The sequence below is a fragment of the Ranitomeya imitator genome, chromosome 8 (assembly GCF_032444005.1).
Source record: "Ranitomeya imitator isolate aRanImi1 chromosome 8, aRanImi1.pri, whole genome shotgun sequence".
Taxonomy (NCBI): domain Eukaryota; kingdom Metazoa; phylum Chordata; class Amphibia; order Anura; family Dendrobatidae; genus Ranitomeya; species Ranitomeya imitator.
In genome coordinates, this window is record NC_091289.1 from 44,472,401 (window position 1) to 44,500,135 (window position 27,735).

The 27,735-nt window shown below is 45.8% G+C and overlaps 1 protein-coding gene across 1 annotated transcript in view; it reads right to left on the bottom strand.

Annotated features, from left to right (window-relative positions):
* Positions 1-3,110: 3,110 nt before the first annotated feature.
* Positions 3,111-27,735, bottom strand: part of LOC138647652 (inter-alpha-trypsin inhibitor heavy chain H3-like) — an 80,743-nt gene continuing 56,118 nt past the window's right edge. The window contains exons 17-21 of the mRNA XM_069736818.1: positions 24,622-24,735; positions 16,740-16,944; positions 13,941-14,113; positions 6,908-7,019; positions 3,111-3,894 (exon numbers count right to left, since the gene is read on the bottom strand). Of these exons, the coding sequence (XP_069592919.1) occupies positions 3,753-3,894; positions 6,908-7,019; positions 13,941-14,113; positions 16,740-16,944; positions 24,622-24,735 (746 nt within the window). The 3' untranslated portion in view covers positions 3,111-3,752. The remainder of the gene's footprint in view (positions 3,895-6,907; positions 7,020-13,940; positions 14,114-16,739; positions 16,945-24,621; positions 24,736-27,735) is intronic.

Consider the following 27,735-nt stretch of genomic DNA (forward strand, 5'->3'; position numbering starts at 1 on the left):
GCTGCAATAGCCCTTGTAGTGAAGTAAGGGTTAATTTTATTTACCTGAATAGCCGCCAAGAGCAGAACCCTGTAGCTGAGCAAGTGGGTGGTGTGGCAGAGCCGTCTTTTTTAACCTTTTATTTATGATGGATTTTACTATCAATTAATAAAATTTCTTGAGTTGGAATCGCTTCTTGTCTAGTGGGAACACTACAATAGACCTATTGGATGCACATGTTTTTATAATAGGTGTCATAATCATATAGGAATCCCGCATTAAACAGATTTTTTATTGTTTTCCCCTATTTTATAAATTGTAAATATATGTATCAGATCATTAAGACCATAATCAAGCCTAAGATTTATTTAGGCAAATATTGACTGCTGGACTGACATACAGTGGGGAAAATTATCTTTAACATGGGGGGCGCATGGACATGCGCCGGTATGCGTTGTAATGCGTTTTACGACGCTTGCGTCATATTGACGCACAAGACAGGGCGCAGAGGACGCTACTTGTAGCGTTTTCCCTGCGCCGAAATTCCTGATTTTTACTATCTTATGACAACGCATGCGTCGCAAAACGCTGCGTTGTGTACATGCGTTGTTGGTTGCGTCGCCGACGCTGCGCCCAACAACGCAAATGTGAACGTAGCCTTACACTGACGATTTTGCAAGTTTTCCCACCTAGAAAGAATGAAGAGGTCTGTAATTTTTATAGTAAGTACACTTCAACCGTGAGACACAGAATCTAAAAATAAAAACCAGAAAATCACATTGTATGATTTTTAAATAATTAAACTGCATTTTATTGCATAAAATAAGTATTTGATCACCGACCAAAAAGCAAGAATTCCGGCTCTCACTGACCTGTTAGTTTTTCTTTACGAAGCCCTCCTACTCTGCACTCATTACCTGTAATAATTGCACCTGTTTGAACTCTTTACCTGTATAAAAGACACCTGTCCACACACTCAATCAGACTCTAACGGCTCCACCATTGAATAGATCAAAGAGCTGTCTAAGGACAACAGGGACAAAATTGTAGACCTGCACAAGGCTGGGATGGGCTACAGGGCAATAGGTGAGCAGCCTGGTGAGAAGGCAACAACTGTTGGCACAATTATTAGAAAATGGAAGAAACACAAGATGACTCATTCTTCCTTGGTCTGGGGCTCCATGCAGATCATGCCTCTTGGAGTAAGGATGATTCTGAGAAAGGTCAGGAACTACTACATGAGAGGACCTGGTCAATGACCTGAAGAGAGCTGGGTCGTGGCTGAGTCATCCTCAAACACAGAGTCAGGGCAATAAGGAGTGGCTCCGTAAGAAGCATTTCAAGGTCCTGGAGTGGCCTAACCAGTCTCCAGACCTGAACCCAAAAGAAAATCTTTTGAGGGAGCTGAATCTCAATGTTGCCCAGTGACAGCCCCGAAACCTGAAAGATCTGCAGAAGATCTATATGGAGGAGTGGGCCAAAATCCCTGCTGCAGTGTGTGCAAACTTGGTCAAGAACTACAGGAAACGTCTGACCTCTGTAATTGCGAACAAAGGTTTCTGTACCAAATATTAAGTTCTGTTTCTCTTTTGAATCAAATACTTATATCATGCAATACAATCCAAATGAATTATGTAAAAATCATACAATGTGATTTTCTGTTTTTTTTTATAGATTCTTTCTCTCACAGTTGAAGTGTACCTACGATAAAAATTACAGCCCTCTCCATTCTTTGTAGGTAGAAAAACTTGCAAAATTGGCAGTGTGTCAATACTTATTTTCCCCGCCAAATCTGTTCTAGTATCTTATTTTTTGTCTGTTTTTTGTCCAACTGGGTGTGTATACCTATTATTTGCAGTGCGTTTTTTAGCTTTTCATTCTTTTCCCCTGTGTTTTTCTGATTTGGGCTTGTTTTAAGATATATCAATAAAATCAATGTTTTAAGGGGATTTGTTTTGTTAACCAGATACATAATCCTCTATACATTATATATGCAGCGCCCCAGAGTCCTGGTCATTGCAGTAATGTCATTCTCCCACCAGGGGGAGTGATATTATGTCTGGAGGCAATAAAGGAGATCTTCTGTCCAGGTATCACAACCACACACAACACACTTCACACTCCAGGCCGCCAGGGGGAGCTACGCTTCTATCTATTAGGGCAACCCTCACAGTTAGGTAAAACTGGTGGTTTGGTTAGGAAGTCAGTCAGAACCTGACAGAGTTTGGCAGAAGCTGGCTGGAGTGGGTTCCAGCCAGATCCAGACTGCGGTCTGAGGAGGACGAGGGTCCACAGAGCTGCGCCTGCCCCACGTGCGGCAGCATCCTAAGAAAGAGACATTAGAAGTGTATTGCAGTGAGTTAGAAACGAAGTCATAGCAAAAAGGAGAGGAAATCAGGAGGAGTTCTGCCCTGTGAAAGGTTGCCTCCTTCTGAGGCGCAAGAATCCCGGTGGCCAGAATACCAAGGGAGTAAGGATCTCTATGCATTACTTCAGAGACTGGCAGGACAGTTAATTCCACGTTAGCTGCCCGAGCTTATGCCCAGGAGGCACGGTGGCAACTTGTGGAGGCCGGGGCGTCGTAGGGTCCCTATAAAAAGCCTCAGGCCACCAGTCATACGGGTTTTGTCCTATCCTATCCATCAGGGGGACAGAGAGAAAGAGACTTAATATCTCCAATAGTTGTGAGGACCTTACCGAGAAGCTCAGCAGGGAGGTACTACAACACCCAGGCGCTAGAGGAAGGCTATTGAATTCCACCTGGATAAGGGGACTCTGGATTTGGCTTCAGACCGGCCGGACTCTGCCTGCCCTGTGATCTGGTGCCCTGGACTGGACACTGAAGCCTTCATTAAAGGTAAAGAGACTGCAACCTTGTGTCCTCGTTATTCACTGCGCCTTACATCAACCACCATCACCATCTACACCTCTGGGAAGCCCTGGGGATACACTTCACCTGTGGGAAGGTATACCATCTAGCTGCCATAACATCACCCCAGCGGACCCCCAAGCAGCGTCGGTCACCCTGACCGAATACCACAGGTGGCGTCACGAACATATCCCTTTAAAGACCTTTCCCCCATTTCTCAACGGACGTCCCTAGGGCCGCGGACCGGGTCAGCCACCGTGACATCCCCACTGAGAACAGAAGGGCCCAGCTCCGAGTACCCCATAGCCCTACTGGGGGTGCTCCATATACATCCTCTATATTTTCTCATTATATACACGGATTATCATGACATGATAGGTTCTCTTAAAACATGTTCGGCAGGCTAATTGTAACTGCGGCTACAGAAAGAAAATGAAGTTACCGGTATATTCTCTCTGCAGCTGCTGTGTGTTTAAGCAAATGACTGCCCCATATTCATGCACTGACAATAGAAAACAAAATCGAAAATCGAAAAATAAAAATAGCCAAAAAAAGACAATGTTTTAATATCTTGTTTTAAACACTGAAAAATGATATAGGTGATATTAATGTTTAAATTAGCAACATATTTGGTACAGAGAAAAGTAAAAACAGAGTATAATGTCATTTTTACTATTTAGAATAATATTTGCAGCCAAATGCATTCGGTTCTGGATTAAGGAAAGACAGGTGCCCCTGCAGATTTACTCCCAATGGAAAGGTCAACTTGACTTCAAAAGTTTAATTCACCTGACGGTACAGATTAAAAGGAGAGAGCTCTCATGAGAGCAGCTAAAAACTATTGATTAATAAAAAGAGAGCACTAACTATACTATTAGATAATAAATCTCCCAGTGAATTACTTCTAATAAGCAATACTAAAAATATCGGGTACAATGTAATCAGCATGAGTTCCATCAATCAGGCCTTCTCCATTGAAATGCACAAACCAACAGGAAACTTTAATACCATTCTTATGGTAATTTCTGTAGTCTTTTTGTACACCCCTAAAATAAAACACAACAATATTAGATATAATAAATCAATAAACATATAATATATACAGTATGCCATAATGTTTACCATTTATAATGAAAGAAAGAATTAAAGTGTGATGTGAAATATATTCATGTATACCTTTTGCCTCCCTGCCCCAGAACTGAACTACTATTAAAGGGAGCCTGTCAACCGAAACTGACAGTATAAACTAAGCGTTCTAGAAGATACATCCCTTATAAAAATTATACCTGTAGTAATTTTAATGGCTGCTTCATTTGTGCAGAAATCGAAGATTAATCAAATATGGCAGCTCAGTGCACCATTGGCCTATCTAGGAGACTCAGTGCACCATTAGCGTGCGTCCAGGAGTCTCAGTGCACCATTAGCGTGTCCAGGAGACTCAGTGCACCATTAGCGTGCGTCCAGGAGTCTCAGGAACACATGGGCTACTTGCACAGTGAACAAGTCTGTAGGATCATGTTCACACACCACCAAGAAACCTGAAGACACAAAAGAGAATAGTAAAACCAAAAACACTCAGTTTGAAAAAATGTTGCAGTAATCCGCAAGTGCTAGTAAAAGATGTAAAAAACAGGGTATTTGGTTGATACGTTTTTTGCAAAAAATGTATACTAAGCTGCTCTACCAATCTTCACGGTATACCCTTATCAGAGCAGTCCTAACTAATGTATGCAATCCCTATCTGATGTATTTAAAAACCTGATCATCTGTATATAACCTGTGTGAACAGGGTTCAGAGAGGAAAAATCCATGTGTGCATACAGGGTAGAACAGCTATTGTGCAGATAGCCCAAGAGGAGTGGTGGAACTCCCCAGTCTTGTAGACACAAGAGAACAATTATGGAAACAGGAACACATGGGCTACTTGCACAGTGAACAAGTCTGTAGGATCATGTTCACACATAATTCCATAATTGTTCTCTTGTGTCTACAAGACTGGGGAGTTCCACCACTCCTCTTGGGCTATCTGCACAATAGCTGTTCTACCCTGTATGCACACATGGATTTTTCCTCTCTGAACCCTGTTCACACAGGTTATATACAGATGATCAGGTTTTTAAATACATCAGATAGGGATTGCATACATTAGTTAGGACTGCTCTGATAAGGGTATACCGTGAAGATTGGTAGAGCAGCTTAGTATACATTTTTTGCAAAAAACGTATCAACCAAATACCCTGTTTTTTACATCTTTTACTAGCACTTGCGGATTACTGCAACATTTTTTCAAACTGAGTGTTTTTGGTTTTACTATTCTCTTTTGTGTCCAGGAGTCTCAGTGCACCATTGGTGTGTGTCCAGGAGTCTCAGTGCACCATTAGCATGTCCAGGAGACTCAGTGCACCATTGGCGTGCGTCCAGGAGACTCAGTGCACCATTGGCGTGCGTCCAGGAGTCTCAGTGCACCATTGGCGTGTGTCCAGGAGTCTCAGTTCACCATTAGCGTGTCCAGGAGACTCAGTGCACCATTGGCGTGCGTCCAGGAGTCTCAGTGCACCATTGGCGTGCATCCAGGAGTCTCAGTGTACCATTAGCGTGTCCAGGAGACTCAGTGCACCATTGGCGTGCATCCAGGAGTCTCAGTGTACCATTAGCGTGTGTCCAGGAGACTCAGTGCACCATTGGCGTCCATCCAGGAGTCTCAGTGTACCATTAGCATGTCCAGGAGACTCAGTGCACCATTGGCATGTGTCCAGGAGACTCAGTGCACCATTCCGCCCACTAGTTTAACATGTCCCCGATATCTCACTGGTGATTGACAGCACTCCTGTGCCTGGATTGAACGCTGTCTGGAAAGTCAGGAAAGTCAGTGCTGTCAATCACCAGTGAGGGAAAAATAGGGCATGCAAAATCAGTGGAACTGGGCACTGAGCTTCTTCGCCAAACCAAGGGTTCACCAAACACCCTAATTAGCGTACATGATTAAACTTCATTTTATGAAAAATGGAGGCATGATTAGAACAATAAAGTAGCAATTTTTGTAAAGTTTGCAATGATATGTGCTTAGTTTATACTGTTAGTTTGGGCTGACTGACTCCATTAGGCACAATCCCATGCCTAAACCCAGTAGTGGATAACTAGCCCTAAGGGCTGCTGCAGATGAGAGCAGAAATTGGACGTGTGCTGTCTAATTTTTGATTGGATAGCACACAGACAGCACAATGACCCATTTTATTCAATAGGGCTGTTCAGATGAACAATTTTTCTCTGTTCGACTGATGAAGAGAAAAAAAATCACAGCATGCGCTAGTTCCAAATCTGGGATGAGACTCATGCATTCAAGTCTATGGGTGTGTAAAAAATTGGATCCCACACAGAACATCCGTGTGGCATCTGATTTGTAAGGATACATTTTTGATAAACCTTGGAAACTGTGTTTGATCATATACATTATTTAATGTGGATGTATGAAAATGGATTTCACACAGACATCATACGAGTATCACATGGACATAAAAAAACAGTAACATGGATGAAAATCAGATGGAAATCATCAAGAAAACTCTGAAACATTTTTAAACCATCGTTTGAAGTCTTAGGGTCAGTTCCAGATTACAGTTAAAACGTTATTCCCACCTTTTAAAGTTATCACGCCCATTCGTTAGATGAAATTATTTTTTAGCTTGCTTAAAAATTCATGATCTCATGATCCTGTCCAACAGGACACATGCTACTGAGAACAATGAAATTCTATGAACACAGAATTACACCATTAATGTTCATTCTGTGCTCATGAAACTGTGGTATGCATAAAACATTGTTGTTCATAGCTGCATATGTAGTCTATAGAGAGGATCATGTTGTGACAGTGATTTTTAAGAAAACTATTAGATGGCTTCACTCAACGCGAGTTTTCCTAGGAACAATCAAGTTCTCGAATATTGACCAGTGTAAATGCACCCTAAGGCATCCATGATACACTCAGGTCCTGTTAGAGATTTACCAGTAGATCTTGACCAGCTATTTGGTTGTAATTATATATGAGTAAATGCTCCTTACCTTGTCACAGTCAGCAGTTTGCTCTTCACTTTCATTGTTGCATCCGGTTTGTCCGGATTATCAGTTTTATGAACATTAGAAATTTCATAATCGATTCCATGAAAAAATTGTCCTTGAAAATTTAAACAATGATAAAGAATGTATTTATGAATGATAAAACACGTAACATTGGATCACATTAAAATCCTAAAAGGGTAGACATTTTGTAAATATGAACTTTTCAGCAGCCAAGGACTAGTGTGTCATGATCCAGTTTTGAGATTATGTTCAGCTCTCTTGTCTCTGGACTGGTCATGTGGGAGTTAATACTCTCTGCCTCACCCTGGAGCAGGCTGAGCTATTTAAGTCCTCTGCAGCCATTGGGCCAGTGTCAGCTATAGTTCATGCTGCACGGTCTGAGCTCCTGACCTGATCCCTGTTATTGTGCTCCTGTTTGCCTCTGACTGCCTACACCCGTTTATGACTTGTTCTGACCTCTGGCCTGTACCCCGACTCCGTCTCCGTCTCACATTTTGGTTACCACGTTCCCGGTAGGTTCTGACGTCTTGCTTGTCCCCGACGATTCTCTGCTCGCCCCTTCTGTACCGCGCTGCTATCTCCGTGTATGACCTTGGCTTGTTTCATGTCCCTTTCATTACCTGTGACACCTGTGTTGTTGCTCAGTGTTGCTGTGCTGTGTGTACAGCCTCCTTTCCTTATCCAGCACCCCCTGGTGGAGATTGCTCTATACTGCACTGCAGCAGCACATTACATTATAGCTGACCTGACATTTAAAGGGGATTTTGTCATTTTTTTTTCTCTGGTCATGGATCCGCTTTGCAACCTGGTGGATCAAGTGTCCAGTTTGACACAGATGGTGCGGGATTTTTTGGTGGAACATCGGGCCCTTGTCACGTCTCATGCTCTCTTACAAAAAGAACTGACAGAGACTGTTCTGACCATGCAGGGAACCACCCCCCTTGCTGTTAGTCAACCTGGTGAGTCTGTAGATGTTTCTTTGCATTCTGCCGAACCCTTGGTTCAGCTTCCTGACACTTTTTCTGGCGAAAAAGATAAATTTCACCTGTTCAGGGAAAGCTGTAAGTTATTGTTTTCCCTTAGACCTCTATCGTATGGGAATGAGACTCAGCGGGTAGGGGTTATTATTTCCTTACTTAGGCAGGGTCCTCAGTCTTGGGCTTTCTCACTGCCCCTCACTGCTCCTGAACGCATGTCAGTAGATAGGTTCTTTGAGGCCCTAGGACTTATCTATGACGAACCGGACCGTGTCAGGTTGGCAGAGGACACTATTATGGGTCTGGTTCAGGGGGAGCGCTCAGCCGAGTGGTACAGCTCTGAGTTCCGCCGATGGTCCACTGAGGTGTCCTGGGATGACTCTGCGCTTAGATGTCTGTTCAGGGGTGGACTGGCGGATTACCTGAAGGACGCTCTGGCCTTTCATCCACCTCCCAGCTCATTGGAGGAGACCATGACTCAGGCTATCCGCATGGATCGGAGGCTGAGGGAGAGAGGTATTGCACAGCGTAAAGGTCCGTTTTTTCCTGCTGGTCCTGTTTCATCCCCATCTGAACCTATGGAGGTGGGAGTCGCCAATCTCAAGGAGAAGGAGAGGAGACGACGGTTTGAAGCAAAGTTGTGTTTCTACTGTGGAGATCCTGGACATTGGAAAAAAGACTGCTCCTCCTGTCCACCAACCTACAAGCGGCTGAGTCTGGGTGATTGTCGTGGTAGTCACCCCGACTCTCAGGTACCTTTTTTGGCATTTTCAAAAATTTTGTTGGAAGTGGAACTTTGTTGTGGGAGTGGCTCCGTGTCCACTTCTGCCTTCGTGGATAGCGGGTCGTCCATGAACTTTATTAACTCTGACTTGGTGTCCAGGTGTAAGTTAGGGACAGTTAGGCTGGAGACTCCTATTCATGTTGTTGCCATCAAAATGATTTCTGAAGAGTTTGTGAGTGCTTTACATCAAGAACGTATTTCATGTTTTGTTATGGACAATCTGCCTGCGGGACTGGTGTTGGGGCTTCCCTGGTTGCAATCACATAATCCTTTTATAAACTGGGAATCCCGGGACATTGTTAAATGGGGTCCCAATTGTTCTAAGAAATGTCTTGCTTCTGTATCTTTGTCATCCGTCAGTCTGGAGGGTATAAAGGCACAGATGATTGGCCTCGGGGAGACCAAAACATCCAACACCGCGGAGACACCATCACGTGTTTCTCAACGCAGTGATTCCAGAACACTGCCCCCATCCCTTACGGGAAATATGCAGGTGCATGTAAAGAAGCTGCGGAGACACCATCACGTGTTTCTCGACGCAAGCAGTGAATAGCCAGGCCTTTCCCCGGGAAGGAACAACCACGGGAAGGGCAGCAACCTGGAGGGTATTCCGGAGTACCTGAAGGACTTTGAGGATGTGTTCTCCGAAAAGGAGGCTGAGGTTCTGCCACCACACCGCCCATTCGATTGTGCTGTTGATCTTGTTCCTGGTGCCGAATTGCCCAAAGCCCGTCTGTACAATCTCTCTGCCCCTGAGCGGGCTGCCATGAAGGAGTATATCTCCGATAGTCTCCGCAAAGGGCACATTCGGCCATCTGTCTCTCCTGTGGCTGCGGGGTTCTTTTTCGTGAAGAAAAAGGATGGTGGTTTACGCCCATGCCTCGATTTTCGAGAACTTAATAAAATCACCATAAGAAATACTTATCCTCTCCCACTTATCCCCGATTTGTATAACCAATTGTCGGGGGCCAGGTGGTTCTCTAAGTTGGACCTCAGGGGGGCATACAATCTCATCCGTATGCGGGAGGGGGATGAATGGAAAACTGCTTTTCTCACCTCTGAAGGTTTGTTTGAGAATTTGGTTATGCCCTTTGGCCTGACTAATGCACCAGCTGTGTTTCAGAATTTCATGAATCATGTTTTCTCAGATTTTATTGGACGTTTTATGGTAATTTATTTGGATGACATCCTCATATATTCTTCCGACAAACAGAGTCACATGGACCACCTCCGTGCAGTTCTTCTGAGGCTTAGGGAGAACTCACTATTTGCTAAACCAGAGAAATGTTCATTTTTTGCTCGGGAATTAGCCTTTCTAGGGGTCATTTTGTCCGCTAAGGGGTTTCGTATGGACCCTAGGAAGGTACAGGCTATTGTGGATTGGGTGCAACCCAGAGATCTCAAGGGTCTTCAGCGTTTTCTGGGTTTTCGCTAATTATTATAGAAAATTCATTAAGGGGTTTTCTCAGGTGGTCAAACCCCTCACAGATTTAACTCGTAAGGGGGCAGATCTCAAAAACTGGTCAACTGCAGCTTTGGGGGCATTTTCTTCTTTGAAGAATTGTTTCATGACTGCTCCTGTACTGGTTCAACCAGATTTGTCTAAACCATTTATCGTAGAGGTGGATGCCTCAGAGGTGGGAGTAGGGGCTGTGTTATCCCAAGGGCCCACCACGTTGACTAACTTAAGACCTTGTGCCTTCTTTTCGAGAAAATTTTCCTCTGCTGAGAGGAATTATGATGTGGGTAATCGGGAGCTGTTGGCCATTAAATTAGCATTTGAAGAATAGAGGCATTTTTTGGAGGGAGCTGCCCATCATATTACTGTCATTACTGATCACAAGAATCTGTCTTACATCGAATCTGCCAAACGGTTGACCCCGAGACAAGCTAGGTGGTCACTTTTCTTTTCCCGATTTCAGTTTTCTATTACTTTCAGACCAGGGTCCAAGAATGTGAAGGCTGATGCCTTATCTCGTAGTTTGGACCCAGTTTCACCACCTTCCTCCATTCTCCAGCGCGGAGTGGTGGTGGCTGCGGTGTCATCAGTATTGCAGCGAGAGATTCGTGAAGCCCAATCTCTTGCTCCCTCGTCCGTACCTAATGATAAGCTCTTTGTACCTGTCCAGTATCGGTTAAGGGTGCTTCGGGAGTTCCATGACTCGGCTCTTAGTGGGCATCCTGGAATCTCGGCCACACGTAAAGCCATCACTAGGCTGTTTTGGTAGCCTTCGTTGGCTTCTGACGTCATTGGGTTTGTGTCTTCCTGTGAAACTTGTGCCCACACTAAAACCTCCCGTAACCGGCCGGCCGGGGAATTGGTACCACTGCCAATTCCAGATAGACCGTGGACTCACCTGTCCATGGATTTTATCACTGATCTTCCCCACTCTCATGGCAAAACCGTTATCTGAGTAGTTGTTGATAGGTTCAGTAAGCAGGCACATTTTGTACCTTTAGCGGGTCTCCCTAATGCTGAGACACTATCAAAACTATTCATGGAGCATGTGGTCTGATTGCATGGTGTGCCTGTCAGTGTGGTGTCTGATAGAGGAGTGCAATTTGTGGCAAAATTTTGGAGGGCTTTTTGTAAAAGGCTGGGTATCAGTCTGTCCTTTTCTTCGGCCTACCATCCCGAGACCAACGGTCAGACTGAGAGGACCAATCAGTCTTTGGAGCAGATATTGCGATGTCTTGCTATGTCCAGACAGGAAGATTGGTGCTCTGCGTTACCCATGGCGGAATTTGCTTTTAATAATCGTGTCAATCAGTCCACTGGTACGTCCCCATTCTTTTGCAACTATGGGTTTCACCCTCACTTTGGTGAGTTTTCCCAGCTGGATTCGGGGTGTCCAGGGGCTGATTCAGCCTTTCTGCGGTTAGGAGAGATCTGGAGGGAGGTTCAGAGAAACATTGGGGAGGCTCAGGGCAAGTATAAATTTTTTGCCGATAAACGACGTTCTGTGGGTCCGACTTACCAGCTGGGGGATAAGGTATGGTTATCCACTAAGAATATTAGATTGAGGATTCCCTCTGCTAAGCTGGGTCCCAAGTTTATTGGCCCTTATGAAATTTTGGAGGTGGTTAATCCTGTGTCCTTCCGTCTATGCTTGCCTCCGTCGTTGCGGATCCCCAATGTATTCCATAAGGCGCTTCTGAAGCCATCAGTGCCTTCCTCAGGTGAGTCTCCCGCGCACCCTCCGCCTGTTGTGGTTGATGGCGAGACCGAGTATGAGGTGGAACGGGTGGTGGATTCTCGTATGCTCCGCCGTTCACTGCAGTGCTTGGTCCATTGGAGGGGTTACGGTCCTGAGGACCGGTCGTGGGTGCCAGCGCGTTTGGTCCATGCAGATCGGCTGGTCCAGGCCTTTCATGCTCGTTATCCAGAGAAGCCTGGGGGTCCAGTGGCCCCCCATTGAGAGGGGGGTACTGTCATGATCCAGTTCTGAGATTATGTTCAGCTCTCTTGTCTCTGGACTGGTCATGTGGGAGTTAATACTCTCTGCCTCACCCTGGAGCAGGCTGAGCTATTTAAGTCCTCTGCAGCCATTGGGCCAGTGTCAGCTATAGTTCATGCTGCACGGTCTGAGCTCCTGACCTGATCCCTGTTATTGTGTTCCTGTTTGCCTCTGACTGCCTACACCCGTTTATGACTTGTTCTGACCTCTGGCCTGTACTCTGACTCCGTCTCCGTCTCACGTTTTGGTTACCACGTTCCCGGTAGGTTCTGACGTCTTGCTTGTCCCCGACGATTCTCTGCTCGCCCCTTCTGTACCGCGCTGCTATCTCCGTGTATGACCTTGGCTTGTTTCATGTCCCTTTCATTACCTGTGACACCTGTGTTGTTGCTCAGTGTTGCTGTGCTGTGTGTACAGCCTCCTTTCCTTATCCAGCACCCCCTGGTGGAGATTGCTCTATACTGCACTGCAGCAGCACATTACATAGTGTTAGAATAGTAACAAAAAAATGGGGCAATCAGCTCACCTGTCTGATCCCGTAGAAGCCAGCACTCATAGTATTCCATAAAAAATAATTAAGTAGTTGTTCAGATTAAAAACATTAAAGTCAACATGTTCTTTGTCACTCATATTTTAATCTGAACATTAAAACTATTTTTTTAATGGAATATTACGAGTGCTGGCTTCTACGTGGTTCTGCTAGCTACAGAATACTCGCTATGTGAGTAGCCTTGGTTGGTGAAGGAGTGCATGGACCCTGTATGGGTAATATGACTTTATGAGAAGGAAGTGTATGCAAATTTAGGTTCCATTGCAAAATTTGAGAAATTATGAGCATTATGGATCAACAACTTCCAGAGTTAACAACTAGGTTCTGTCTTGTATTGTTGTAGCTGTTGGGCAGGAATAAGTGGGATGTTAATGGAACATGTTGACTTTCCATTTGGGGAAGAAGGTGTAAAAGGCAGTATATCTACCCTCTTTGTCCTCTGTGGGGCTTACCACATGTCTTATGTATTTTGGAATAGAGGGAAAATGAGATTTGCAGCCCTGCTACAGGTTTATCATTTGTCATATTAAGGTTTTCCCTGAATGCATTATGCGTCTTTTTTTTCTGTTATATGTGCTACTTCTCCAATCATAGCAGTGCCCAGTAAATAATAGGTTCTGACAGTGGGAATTTTTCTTTGCAAGGGGAATGTAGAGCAATTTGGAGTTTGCATTGTCGGTATTTTATAAAATGTTTCAAGTTTTCAATAAAAAAAAAAAAATTAACGTAGCAGGAAATAATGGATTTATTCTACCAATTAATCACAAGCTGTATCTCAAGCTTTACAGTCTTGAGATACTAACAGGCCCCTTACGTTTTTCACCACAGATGACTGAAAGGCGTTGTGGAATTAGCTGTTTCAGGCCTACAGGGCTCAGCCCTATAAATACTTCTTTGAGGTTTACTAGTTATGGATGGGAAGTGCAAAATCTGGGTCCAAAAGAGATCAGGTGAGAATCTCTAGTATACTTACTACTGCTGTTAGCAAAATAAATGGACTTAATATTGTGAATTTTGATGCTGAGAAAGTGGTTTTTCAGGCATCTCAAATTTAAAATGTAAACCAAAGAAAGGCCTTCTAATTCAAAGGCTGACCATGAAAATTGCTGTGACTACGAGAGGTCCAAATTGTTCAGAAATCAAGAATTAAATTGAAGCAGTGTACATTTGTGTCCTTTCCATAGAGAGTGCACATAAACAAAATAACTGAACGTTACTGTGTATACTAAACAGAAATAATGGTTACCTAGAAGTCCATGGACTCCTTCAGAAAATTTATGTTCATCCAATGTGTAAAAACCTAAGAAATCCCTGTGTACCGGATGATTTTTCCATACTTCATGCAAAATAATAACAAATGTTGCTCCTTCTCCGAATGAAAATGTCACATTGCTTCCCTTTCTGACTTCCAGATTAAACCTGGGAGACAATAGAAAAATAATAACAGACCGTGTACCATATGCACTGATTTTGAGGCCTATTTACTTATACCATACTTGTACTATACTTCTTCAATCACCTGAAATGTATGACTGGCATAATTTCTGCTCTCTGGTACAAAAAATGGGAGAGAGGAGTAAAGGAGGAAGAGACGGGTGGCTAAGAGAGGGAGAGAGAAATGGAAAGAGAGGAGTTGGAGCGCCCCCAAACGCAGGGCCGTGGGGTACTCGGTCCGGGGTTGTCACGGTGGCTAGACCCGGTCCTTGACCCTGCTGAGGGGCGTCCAATGAAAGATGATGGTGCATGGTGCAAGGTGCGAGGAATAACGAGGACGCAGAGTTGCAGTCTCTTTACCTTTTTACTGAAGGCTTCGGGATCCGCAATCCAGAGCACTGCTAATAGGGCTGTCTGAGACCGGCCAGTCCGAAGGCACATCCAGAGTTCCCTTTGCAGGTGGAAATCAGTGTCTACCTTCTAGCGCCTGTGTGTTGTAGTCCTTCCCTGCTGAGCACCATGGGATAGTCCTCACAACTGTCGTATCTGTTCTTTCTCTCTCCGTCCCCCAGATAATATGGATAGGACGCACCCGTAAGACAGGTAGGCCTGGAGTTATTCTGGGACTCTAGAGACGCACCTCTCCCACGATTGCCTCCTATGTCCGTTTAGGTGATTTAAGTCAGACAGCCAACCTGTAATTAGCTGTCCTGCCGCTGTTTGAAGTAATGCGTGGAGTCTGTTACTTCCTCGGTGCTCCGGCCACCGGCTACGCGCCTCAGAAGGATGTTGCCACAGTCTTAGGGACACGACTCCTTCTGGTTCTATCTCCTTCGTATTATGATCCCGCTTCTCACTTCTCCACAATATACTTCGCTTTGTGTCCTTCCTTGAGATGCCGCCACAAGGTAGTGCAGGCGCGGCTCCGTAACAATCTGTCCTTTCTGCTAGGTACCTGCCAGGTTCCCACTTCTGACAGGTCCTCCCTGGAGCTCTCCCAGGCTGCGTTCTGTCTAACTTCCTGTCCAACCCCCAGTTTTACCAGAGTGTGAGGCGTGGCCTAATACATAGAGCCTTTTGCTCCCCCTGGTGGCCAGAGTGTGAAGTGTAATGTGTGACTGTGATACCTGGTCAGGTGAACTTTTTTAGTGCAATCAGACATAACATCACTCCCCTTAGTGGCAGAGCGACATTACTGCAATGACCAGGACTCTGGGGGGCTGTAGAGGTAGGTACATTGTGTAAGGAAATAGTCCTACTGCCCACATTCCCCTTAAAGAACGAGTATAATGTTATATTGTGCAATGTGAACTATGATGTGCGTTAATGATGTTGGTATTGTGAATTGCTAGACAGTAGGGATAGTAAAAGTCAGAAAAGGCTCAGCGTGTGTAGAATAAAGACCTAAAGTCTAATGTTAATGATGCGGCATGATGAGGGTTTTTGTGAGGAGACCGGGAGAAGGAGATAGAGTGATCCAGGGCATAAACGAGGAGGAGTGACTGATAGAGCGAGTGATTTACGAGTCCGGAGAAATGACACCTAGCAGTATGGCCCAGAGTTCATAACTCCTAGAGGTAACAGGCCTTGACAAGACAGAGTACACAAAAGGAATTGAGTGCCCAGGGCGGGAGTTCCAGAGCATCAGCATCAGAGAAGATAAGTACTGGTCATACTAGCACCATAGGTCCTCTAAGGAGAAAGGATATGCGTAACCGGGTTGAATAAAGGACTCTTCCAAAGCGGAACTATAATGTCGAGCTGAGCTGTGATGAAGTAGTGAGAAATAGTGAACACAGAGGACAAGTAAAGAGAGTAAATAGAAAAGATTTGAAACTGTATGGAAAATGTTCCGAGCTGTGAAGGAAATCTTCATAAAGTTGTGTACTCGCTATCTTCTGTAGATATTCCCTACCAAGGTACCGTTCAATAAAATGTTACATTTTCAATGTGAAACATGCGGTGCTGGTAAACCAGCATAATCGATTATACGTGGCCTGCACGGGCGTAGTGCCCTCACAACACAAATCCACACACCCAGCCAGGACCTCCACTTTCATGTAACATTCTGGGGCGTACAAGATGAGTATCTCGACCAACGGCTACCGCCCCATACCACGTTACAGGAGAGAGGGGAGCGGTAAGGGATGGGGAGAGGGAGGTAGAGAGGAATGGAAAGAGAGTGGGAATGAAGGAATTGAGAGTTTGATATGAAATGAGAAGGCTAGTCAACCACATTTTGGTTGGCTGCAGCAGTTATGAAATACGCCATGACATATGTTGATGCCAGCAGACTGGCAACAGAGAGGGGACACATTAGCAAGTGCAGAGGAGAGGTGCTAGTGCAAGAAGTGACTACACCTTTTTTTTTCTTGAACCACCCATGCCCCATTAAGCATAAGTTGTAAAGTAGAGGTTAACCTCTTGAATGAATAAAATATGACACTTTCACAGCTAACATTGTTCTCGATGACTAAATGTATAAATCCTTATTTTTTCTTAGTTTTTGCCATGGCCCTAAGAACCTGCATGGGTCAGCTGACTTTTTTTTATTTTCTTTTGTATTTTAGGGACAGGTTATAGGAATAGTACAGAATTAGACGTTTCTTACCCTTCCTCACTTATAGAAGCTGTTTTCTGCCATAAGAAGGTTTTTCTGTTTTTATGGATCAGGACTGTGACTTTCTCAGTGGTCACTTCAATTCTTATCTTCAACGCTCTGTTTACAATCCCAATTTTTCCAAAATAAGTTTCATTTGATATGATATTATTGTCAGTTTTCTTATTTCCAATAAGTTCCCCATTGACTGCAATACCTAGAAAAAAATTATCGGCTTTATTATTTTTTGTGTAGCAACACTGATAAACTAATAATAGAATAATCATCACATTATGGGGAACCTGGATGTGGCTGTATCTTGACGCTTCCGGGCCCCAAAGAAAAATCTCTAGCCAGTCCAAAAAATGTAATAATATTGGTTTTCTCATGAGGGACAAAGATCTTTTTGTGTCCTACACTATAGGGCATGACTGTTTTGGGGATTCATGAAGGTCTGTTCTTACATCTATGGCAGATCTTATCGATGTGTAATCAGTGAGTGCAGTAAGAAAACAGGGATTTTTGTGTACTCACCGTAAAATCCTTTTCTCCGAGCCAATCATTGAGGGACACAGGACCATGGTTGTTATGCTGCTGCCACTAGGAGGACACTAAGTAATACAGAAAGAATAGCTCCTCCCCTGCAGTATACACCCTCCTGCTGGCTCCAAGTGAACCAGTTTGGTAACAAAGCAGTAGGAGCTTAACATTTAACAGGATGAACTATGTCAAAACCAAGCCAACACAGAAAACCAAAGCCGTTAGGCTAACAGGGTGGGTGCTGTGTCCCCCAATGATTGGCTCGGAGAAAAGGATTTTACGGTGAGTACACAAAAATCCCTGTTTCTCCTACGCCTCATTGGGGGACACAGGACCATGGGACGTCCTAAAGCAGTCCCTGGGTGGGGAGCAATCAACTGTAATTGCTCCTTGTACCCACAGGTTACAGATGCAGCACAGCCGCCTGCAAAATTCTTCTGCCGACGGTCGCATCTGCCGAGGCCTGAGAATGAATTTGGTAATGTTTCGTAAACGTATGCAGACTGGACCAGGTCACAGCTCTGTAAACTTGTGCTCCCGAAGCTTGGTGCAGGATGGCCCAAGACGCACCCACTGACCCAGTGGAATGAGCCTTAATCCCTGCTGGGACAGAATGACCTCTGACTCGGTAGGACTCCTGAATAGCTGAACGAATCCATTTGGCTATTTTCGCCTTGGAAGCGGGAAACCCCTTCCTTGGCCCTTCCGGGAGCACAAACAGGGCATCCGATCTGCAGAAGGAGATGTATCTCTTGAGAGCTCTCACTAAATCCAGTGTGTGGAGGGCTTTCTCGATGTGATGTACTAGTGCTGGAAAGAGAGACGGTAAGACAATCTCCTGATTGAGATGAAAGGATGAGACAACTTTTGGCAAAAAGGACGGGTATGTTTTCAAAACCACCTTATCCTGATGAAAATTCAGGAACGGATCTTGACAAGACAGAGCCTCCAGCTCTGAGACTCGTCTAATGGACGTGACAGCAACCAGGAAGGCAACCTTCCATGAAAGAAAGGACAGGGAAACCTCCTGTAGAGGTTCGAAAGGAGCTTCTTGCAAGACTCCGAGGACCAGATTAAGGTCCCATGGTTCCAACGGCATCTTATCACCCTATGGGAGACTCCCTGAATGAACGTCTTCACTTTTAATCTGTTGGCAAGTGGCCGCCTTACACACTTGTTGTGCCAAAGCCTGATGCCGAATGGCCCAGGAGGCCCCTACCGCCTGTGTAGAGTGTGCCGTAATACCGGCCGGAAGAGAATATTTAAGGCGGTAGGCCTCTTTTATGGTGGATTTGATCCACCTGGCAAGGGTAGCTTTGGAAGCCAGCAGACCCTGGCGGTCGCCTTCCAGAACAAGGAAAAGAGAATCAGACTTCCGGAAGGGCGCAGTCCTAGACACATATATACGCAAAGCCCTGACGAGGTCAAGCGTATGCAGAGCCTTCTCCACTATATGAACCAGAACCGAACAAAGGGATGGCAGTGAAATTTCCTCATTGGAGGTGGAAGTTGGACACAACCTTCGGAAGGAAGGATGGGACCGTACGGAGAACTACCTTGTCCTGGTGAAAAGCCAGGAAGGGCCGTCTGCAAGGAAGTGCTGACAGTTCAGACACCCTGCATAGCGAGGTGATTGCCACCAGAAAGACCACCTTCTGGGATAGGAGGCGGAGTGGGACCTCCCTAAGGGGTTCGAAATGTGGTCCCTGCAATGCTGTCAGGACCAGGTTGAGGTCCCACGTTTCTAGTGGTCGTCTGTAGGGGGGAACCAATTGGGAAACCCCTTGAAGAAAAGTCCTTACTTGTGGCTTGTTAGCAATGCATCTCTAAAAAAGCACTGAGAGAGCTGACACCTGGCTCTTAAGTGAGCCCAGGGACAGCCTGGCCTCCAGACCCGATTGGAGAAAACCAAGTAGTTTGGGGAGGGAATAAGGGAGTGGGGTCTGGCCACGAGATTCGCACCAGGTAAAGAAAGCTTTCCAGGTGCGGTAATAAATCTTGGCAGAGGCTGGCGTCCGTGCCCTGATCATGGTTCCAATGACGTCCGGCGAGAGCCCTGCCTGGGTTAGAACCCAGGTCTCAAGTGCCACGCCGTCAGGTCGGGGAGACGCCAGGGGGTGTCTACTGTAAGTTGTACAATGTCGGCGTACCATGTACGTCTGGGCCAGTCCGGTGTGATTAGGATGGTTGGAACTCCCTCCTGCTTGATCTTCCTCACCACTCTGGATATCAGGGGGAGAGGTGGAAAAATGTACTGAAGCTGGAACTGGGTCCAGTCCTGAACCAAGGCATCTGCTTCGAGCGACTGCGGATCATGTGTTCTGGCCATGAAGTTGGAGACCTTGGCATTGAAGTGGGATGCCATTAGGTCCACGTCCGGAGTCCCCCAGCGATGGCAGATCTGACAAAAACATTTTGGGGATGGAGAGACCACTCTCCCGAGTCCATTCCTTGTCGGCTGAGGAAGTCGGCCTCCCAGTTGTCCACACCCAGAATGTGGACCGCACAGAGCACCGACCCTGTGTCTTCCGCCCAGTGGAGGATGTGTGTCACTTCTAGCATTGCCTGGGTACTGCGGGTCCCTCCTTGGTGGTTCACATATGCCACAGCCGTGGCATTGTCCAACTGTACTCTGATGTGAGAGGCTGCCAGTAAGTGACGGAAGGCTCTCAAGGCCAGGAGGATGGCACAAATTTCCAGTATGTTGATGGGCATGGTCACTTCCACTGGTGGTGACCACTTGCCCTGTGCCCTGTGGTGTAGGTGCACCGCACCCCAACCTGTCAGGCTCGCGTCGGTGGTCAGGACCTTCCATTGACCTGTGAGAAAGGATTTCCCCGTTGCTAGCGAGGTTGGCTTGAGCCACCAGTGCAGGGACCTCCTGGTTGACGACGTTAGCTGGAACTCCTTGTTGAGAGAAAAAGGATTCCTGTCCCAGGACTTGAGAATGGCTAGTTGGAGAGGCCTGAGGTGAAACTGGGCAAATGGGACTGCTACTATTGCTGCCGCCATCCTGTCGAAGACTCTCATGGCAAACCAGAGAGATCGGGGTGTTGCGGAGGAGGGTGCGAACTCCTAGGCGGAGAGCCAGTGCCTTGTCCTTGGGAAGGAGCACCAGACCCCTGGAGGTGTCGAATAGCATTCCCAGGAAGATCAGAGACTGACTCGGGGTTGACGATGACTTTTGTAGGTTGACTAACCAGCCCAGTTGACTCAGAGTGTCGATTGTGATTGAGACGCTGAGCTCACAGTCCTTGAAGGTGGAAGCTTCGATGAGGAGATCATCCAGGTATGGAACGACTACTATGCCTCTGGAGTGCAGGACGTCCATGGTGGCTGCCATGACCTTGGTAAACACACTGGGAGCCGTGGTGAGTCCGAACGGGAGAGCCACGAACTGGTAGTGGTTCTGGTCAATTGTGAACCTGAGAAATCTCTGATGGGCGGGTGCAATCGGTATATGCAGGTATGCGTATTGTATGTCTATGGAGGCGAGATATTCTCCCTTCTCCATGAATGCAATGATGGACCGAAGGGACTCCATGCGGAAGTGACGAACCCGTATATATTTGTTGAGTTGTTTTAGGTCCAGAATGGGCCGTACGCTGCCTCCTTTCTTGGGGACTACGAATAGATTGGAGTAGAACCCTCGGAAGCGCTCGGCCGCGGGAATCGGTAATATGACTCCTGCTTGAAGAAGCGAGGAAACCGCTTTGTGGAAGGTACGAGCCTTGGCTGGCGGTTTTGGGGGAACAGAGAGGAAGAATCGGTTCGGTGGGTTGGAAGTGAACTCCATCTTGTATCCGGAAGCCTCTAGTTCCCTGACCCACCTGTCTTCTGTAATAGGCAGCCAGACTTGCTGAAAGAGCAAAAGTTGGCCGCCTATGGGTGGGATATCTTCCGAAGTCCGTGAGTCATGATGAGGAGAAAGTCTGAGGTTTTCCTCCTTTGGGCTTTGAGTGGCCTGCTTTTGACTGCCAGGTCTTGTCCGACCTTTGCTTCGACCGTGAGTTGTCCCTGTGTGGGGAACGGTTACGATTTTGTGCTGGACGCGAGACGAACCAGCCCGAAGAATTCCGAAGGATCGGAATCGGGTTTGGTTATGCTTCTTGTAAGTGCATTTAGATTTCAGTTGAGGGATAGAGGTACTCTTGCCCCCGATGGCGTTGGATATCATTATGTCCAACTTTTCACCAAAAAGTCACCCACTGAGATACGGGAGGTGCGTGAGGGACTTCTTTGAGGCTGCGTCCGCTTTCCATTCCCGCAGCCAGAGGATACGCCGAATCGTGATGGCGTTTGATGCTATCCCCGCTACACCCCTTGCTGAATCCAGAGCTGCATGAAGCATGTAATCTGCTACAACTGCTATTTGAACTGCTTGGTCCGACAGCTCACGAGCGGATGCTTGGAGGCCAGCTTGTAAATTTTTGGCCCAAGCCAGGATGGTCTTGGCAGCCCAAACTGAAGCGAATGCGGGAGCCAGGCCCCTGCAGCCTCGAAAATTGAACGAGCAATGCGTTCTACCTGCCGGTCTGCTGCATCACTGAGGGTTGAGCTATCTGGCAGTGAAAGGAGGGTCTGTGTTGCTAGTCTAGAGACTGAGGAGTCCACTTCGGGTGGATCTGTCCATTCTTTGGTGTCTTTCTGCGGGAAGGGGTACCCCGCCTCCAGATATTTGCGTTTATCGAACTTCTTCTTAGGCTGTGAGAGCTACTTTTTAAGCATCGCCTTAAACTCTGGGTGGTTAGTTTCAGAACTCCTTTAAAGGAAATTTTGTGTTCTGGGGCCTCCGGAGGCGGATCAGAAATGTCCAGCACCCGATGGATGGAAGAGATTACATACTCAACTAGCGCTGTATTGCTAGGGGGAAGTCGAGCTCTCGCTTTGCTGGGTAATGTCCATAGCCAAGGCATGACCCTGCAGAGCCTGAAGCAATGTGGAGGTTAGGTTATCTATAGACTGCGTCATAGATTGCGACATCTGAGTAGCCCATTCCGGCATGGCATTAGACACCGAAGCATTGGTAGGGGCTTCTTGGGGCTCTGACACAGTAGTCTGCATACAGTCCCGGCAGTGCGGGCACGTGCTGCAACTGGGGAGAGTGGTCCTGCAGGCTGTGCAGAATGCATGAAAGCAGTCCTGCCTGGTTTTCTTGGACCTTGAGCCCGGCATAGTACGTGAGAGGGGTGGCTACGCAGAGGAACCTATAGGGGGTCTTATAGGAATATGGAATCACAGCCGAATAAGAACCCCAGCTGTGATCTTACCCCACCAGTATGCCCCAAGGTCCAGCGCCGAAGATCCAGTCCTGTGCCCCCCGGAGACTGGCTGGCCTTGATGCCAGGAAATGCAGGGTTAATCTTGTCCTGCAGCAGAAATGGCCACCGAGGAGAAGAGGAAGAAGGAGAAAGGGGCGGAGAGCGGAGAAAAAAGGCGGCAGGGCTGTGTAAAAACGCACCCTTTCAGTCTCGATCCGCCCCCTCTATGAAACTGTAGAGTGTCATATTTGCCATCCGGGGGGCGGGCCAGGGGGCAGAAACAAGGCGGCGGCCTCGGCTAGGCCAAAGCCGCGGCCTATAGTAGATGCCTGATGCCCAAGAGGGCTCCAGGCCGATGCAGAAGTCGGGGAGTGGATCGGATCTGAACCGGACCCTCCCGGATTTGAAAAGCAAGATAGCGTTGGGGCTATAAGTGGTAAAGGGGGTGGACTGAAGGGTCCCCCCCTGCTTGCTGCAGAGACAGGGTGCAGGGAGCCCTGTGTCTCAGATGTGCCATGCCTGCCTGCACTCCCACCGGCCCCGACAGGAGACCACAGCTGGGCTGGGGTCCCTGGATGCAGGCGCAGTGTGCTGACCCATGCTGCTGGGAGCTGCAGAGTGCTGCCTGTACAGGCCCTACCTAAGGCGTCTCAACCTAATGCCCCCAGAGGGGGATTAGGGAGGGTGCTGCTGTCACCTTCAAGGGGCTTTATCCTCGCCTCGACCTCAACCCATAAACCAAAAGGAATTGGGGAAGGAGGGGGGTTCTCGACTTCGAACCAGCACCGGAGGGACTGGGGAAGGAGCGGCATGGGGATTAGCCATCTCGACTTCAACCGGGCACCCTATAATAGGGGGCCGAGGAAGGAGCCATGCCGGGAGTCTCGCAGGAGACTCACTTTTCTTCTTCTGTAATCCCGTCGTGGAAAAAAACGGAGAATGAAATTTTAGGTGTGCCTCCTATGCGACACTAAGCAAAAACTGGAGAAGGCTAACGCTGTCCAGGGGTGTATACTGCAGAGGAGGAGCCATGGTTAATCTTTTTCAGATTATGCATAGTGTCGCCTCCTAGTGGACAGCAGCATAACACCCATGGTCCTGTGTTCCCCAATGAGTCGATAGAGTAAAGCCATACTCACCTCTTCAGTCCCCCACCGGTCAATCAGTGCCACTCCTGTTGTCTTATCTGCTCTCTGCTTATTTCCTGCACGCTGTACATCACTTATGTGACCACTGCAGCTAATCACTTAGCTTAGAGGCTTATGACGTCTATATCGGCGCAGCCTATCAGCTCAGTGATTGACTGCAGCTGTGATGAAAGCTGTAATCATGACATCACTGATGCAGCCTAAACACAGGGACCAGATTAGCCCCGGGGAACCGGCACTGGATTGGTGGGGAGTAAGTACTATCTCGCTTTATTATTTTATATGTCAGCAAATGTTTGGGGACCACTTTTCTAAAAGTAGAAAATGCCTTTAGGGAATATGAAGCATTATACGCTCATTAAAGCTGCTTGCCTACTCTAGCCCATCCCAGCCTTGTGCAGATCTACAATTTTGCCCCTGGTGTCCTCAGACAGCTCTTTGGTCTTGGCCATGGTGGAGAGGTTGAAGTGTGATTGATTAAGTGTGTGGACAGGTATCTTTTATACAGGTAACTAGTTCAAACAGGTGCAATTAATACAGGTAATGAGTCTGTGAGAGCCAGAATTCTTGCTTGTTGATAGGTGATCCAATACTTATTTCATGCAATAAAATGCAATTTAATTATTTAAAAATCATACAATGTGATTTTCTTGTTTTTATTTTTACATTCTGTCTCTCACAGTTGAAGTGTACTTAGGATAAAAATTACAGACCTCTTTATTTTTTGCAGGTGGGAAACTTGCAAAATCATCTGTGTATCAAATACTTAATTTCCCACTATAAAGCATAACCAAATCCAGAGAGGGATTCAAAATATTTTTTTTTCCAAAGGTGGTCACCTTGTGCCGCATTTTTGGATCTCTTGAGCCCACAGAAGATATAGAAAAGGAAGGACATATTTACCCTAGTGTACTATAAATATTACTTGGAAATGTTAACACTTACCTAGCTGTCTATCCTCGATAAGATTTAGGATCACACCAGGCTTCTCCTGAATATTGAAGCACAGTGCATCACTCTTCTCAGGAATATTTATCACAAAATGAGGGTCAGAATCCACTGTAAAGACAAATACGGTAGTTACATAAGAACTGAAAATCCATGTAAACATGTCATTGTTGGGAGATAGACCGTATTATAAGCAGAGACGTGCGCATAGTACTAGAGCACATGGACGATACGATCATGAGATTATATCAGATGACTGTATGCATATGGGTACTGTATATAAAGAACCGTAACTTTTTTGTACTTTCTGTCAATGTTGCCTTTTAAGGGCTTGCATTTTACAAAACAAGTAATATATTTTTTATATAACCACTTTGGGGTACATTTAAAATAACAAAACTTTTATTGTTTGTTTGGGAGGTTGAAAAAACCCAGCTATTTTGACATTGTTTCAACCATGGAGGAGACTCACTCACAATTTTACTTAAGATCACTGCAATGAATAAAAATGGTATCTAAACATCCTCCAAGAGTAACTTCTCCCAACGATCCAGGAGTAATTTGGTGATGAACAATGATTTTTTCCAGCATGATGGAGACCATGTCACAGGGCCCAATTTTCACTGGGGCCCAATAAAGGGGATATCTGGGACTTAAAAAATAAAATCTGCCTCAGCACCAATAGGCAGGTAGCTGCTACCTACCTGACTTCTGTGCTCGTCACTGTTCTCTGCCATCACGGAGTGGTCACCAAATTCCACTTACATCACATCAACAGAGAAGCAGTTTGTCTTCCTGTTGATAGGGCGAGACTACTGGTGTCAAGCTGATTGACAGCTGGTTATCTGCTGCCTAACTGGGGGAAGCTAGCTGTTAATCAGCATGACGCCAGTAGTTCCGCCCTGTCAACAGGAACAGAAACTGCTGCTCTGTTGACAGCAGGTAGCTGAATCTCTGGTAGGAGCGGTCAATGACAAGCATCGGATACAACATAGTAACATAGTAACATAGTAACATAGTTAGTAAGGCCGAAAAAAGACATTTGTCCATCCAGTTCAGCCTATATTCCATCATAATAAATCCCCAGATCTACGTCCTTCTACAGAACCTAATTGTATGATACAATATTGTTCTGCTCCAGGAAGACATCCAGGCCTCTCTTGAACCCCTCGACTGAGTTCGCCATCACCACCTCCTCAGGCAAGCAATTCCAGATTCTCACTGCTCTAACAGTAAAGAATCCTCTTCTATGTTGGTGGAAAAACCTTCTCTCCTCCAGACGCAAAGAATGCCCCCTTGTGCCCGTCACCTTCCTTGGTATAAACAGATCCTCAGCGAGATATTTGTATTGTCCCCTTATATACTTATACATGGTTATTAGATCGCCCCTCAGTCGTCTTTTTTCTAGACTAAATAATCCTAATTTCGCTAATCTATCTGGGTATTGTAGTTCTCCCATCCCCTTTATTAATTTTGTTGCCCTCCTTTGTACTCTCTCTAGTTCCATTATATCCTTCCTGAGCACCGGTGCCCAAAACTGGACACAGTACTCCATGTGCGGTCTAACTAGGGATTTGTACAGAGGCAGTATAATGCTCTCATCATGTGTATCCAGACCTCTTTTAATGCACCCCATGATCCTGTTTGCCTTGGCAGCTGCTGCCTGGCACTGGCTGCTCCAGGTAAGTTTATCATTAACTAGGATCCCCAAGTCCTTCTCCCCGTCAGATTTACCCAGTGGTTTCCCATTCAGTGTGTAATGGTGACATTGATTCCTTCTTCCCATGTGTATAACCTTACATTTATCATTGTTAAACCTCATCTGCCACCTTTCAGCCCAAGTTTCCAACTTATCCAGATCCATCTGTAGCAGAATACTATCTTCTCTTGTATTAACTGCTTTACATAGTTTTGTATCATCTGCAAATATCGATATTTTACTGTGTAAACCTTCTACCAGATCATTAATGAATATGTTGAAGAGAACAGGTCCCAATACTGACCCCTGCGGTACCCCACTGGTCACAGCGACCCAGTTAGAGACTATACCATTTATAACCACCCTCTGCTTTCTATCACTAAGCCAGTTACTAACCCATTTACACACAATTTCCCCCAGACCAAGCATTCTCATTTTGTGTACCAACCTCTTGTGCGGCACGGTATCAAACGCTTTGGAAAAATCGAGATATACCACGTCCAATGACTCACCGTGGTCCAGCCTATAGCTTACCTCTTCATAAAAACTGATTAGATTGGTTTGACAGGAGCGATTTCTCATAAACCCATGCTGATATGGAGTTAAACAGTTATTCTCATTGAGATAATCCAGAATAACATCCCTCAGAAACCCTTCAAATATTTTACCAACAATAGAGGTTAGACTTACTGGCCTATAATTTCCAGGTTCACTTTTAGAGCCCTTTTTGAATATTGGCACCACATTTGCTATGCGCCAATCCTGCGGAACAGACCCTGACGCTATAGAGTCCCTAAAAATAAGAAATAATGGTTTATCTATTACATTACTTAGTTCTCTTAGTACTCGTGGGTGTATGCCATCCGGACCCGGAGATTTATCTATTTTAATCTTATTTAGCCGGTTGCGCACCTCTTCTTGGGTTAGATTGGTGACCCTTAATATAGGGTTTTCATTGTTTCTTGGGATTTCACCTAGCATTTCATTTTCCACCGTGAATACCGTGGAGAAGAAGGTGTTTAATATGTTAGCTTTTTCCTCGTCATCTACAACCATTCTTTCCTCACTATTTTTTAAGGGGCCTACATTTTCAGTTTTTATTCTTTTACTATTGATATAGTTGAAGAACAGTTTGGGATTAGTTTTACTCGCCTTAGCAATGTGCTTCTCTGTTTCCTTTTTGGCAGCTTTAATTAGTTTTTTAGATAAAGTATTTTTCTCCCTATAGTTTTTTAGAGCTTCAATGGTGCCATCCTGCTTTAGTAGTGCAAATGCTTTCTTTTTACTGTTAATTGCCTGTCTTACTTCTTTGTTTAGCCACATTGGGTTTTTCCTATTTCTAGTCCTTTTATTCCCACAAGGTATAAACCGCTTACACTGCCTATTTAGGATGTTCTTAAACATTTCCCATT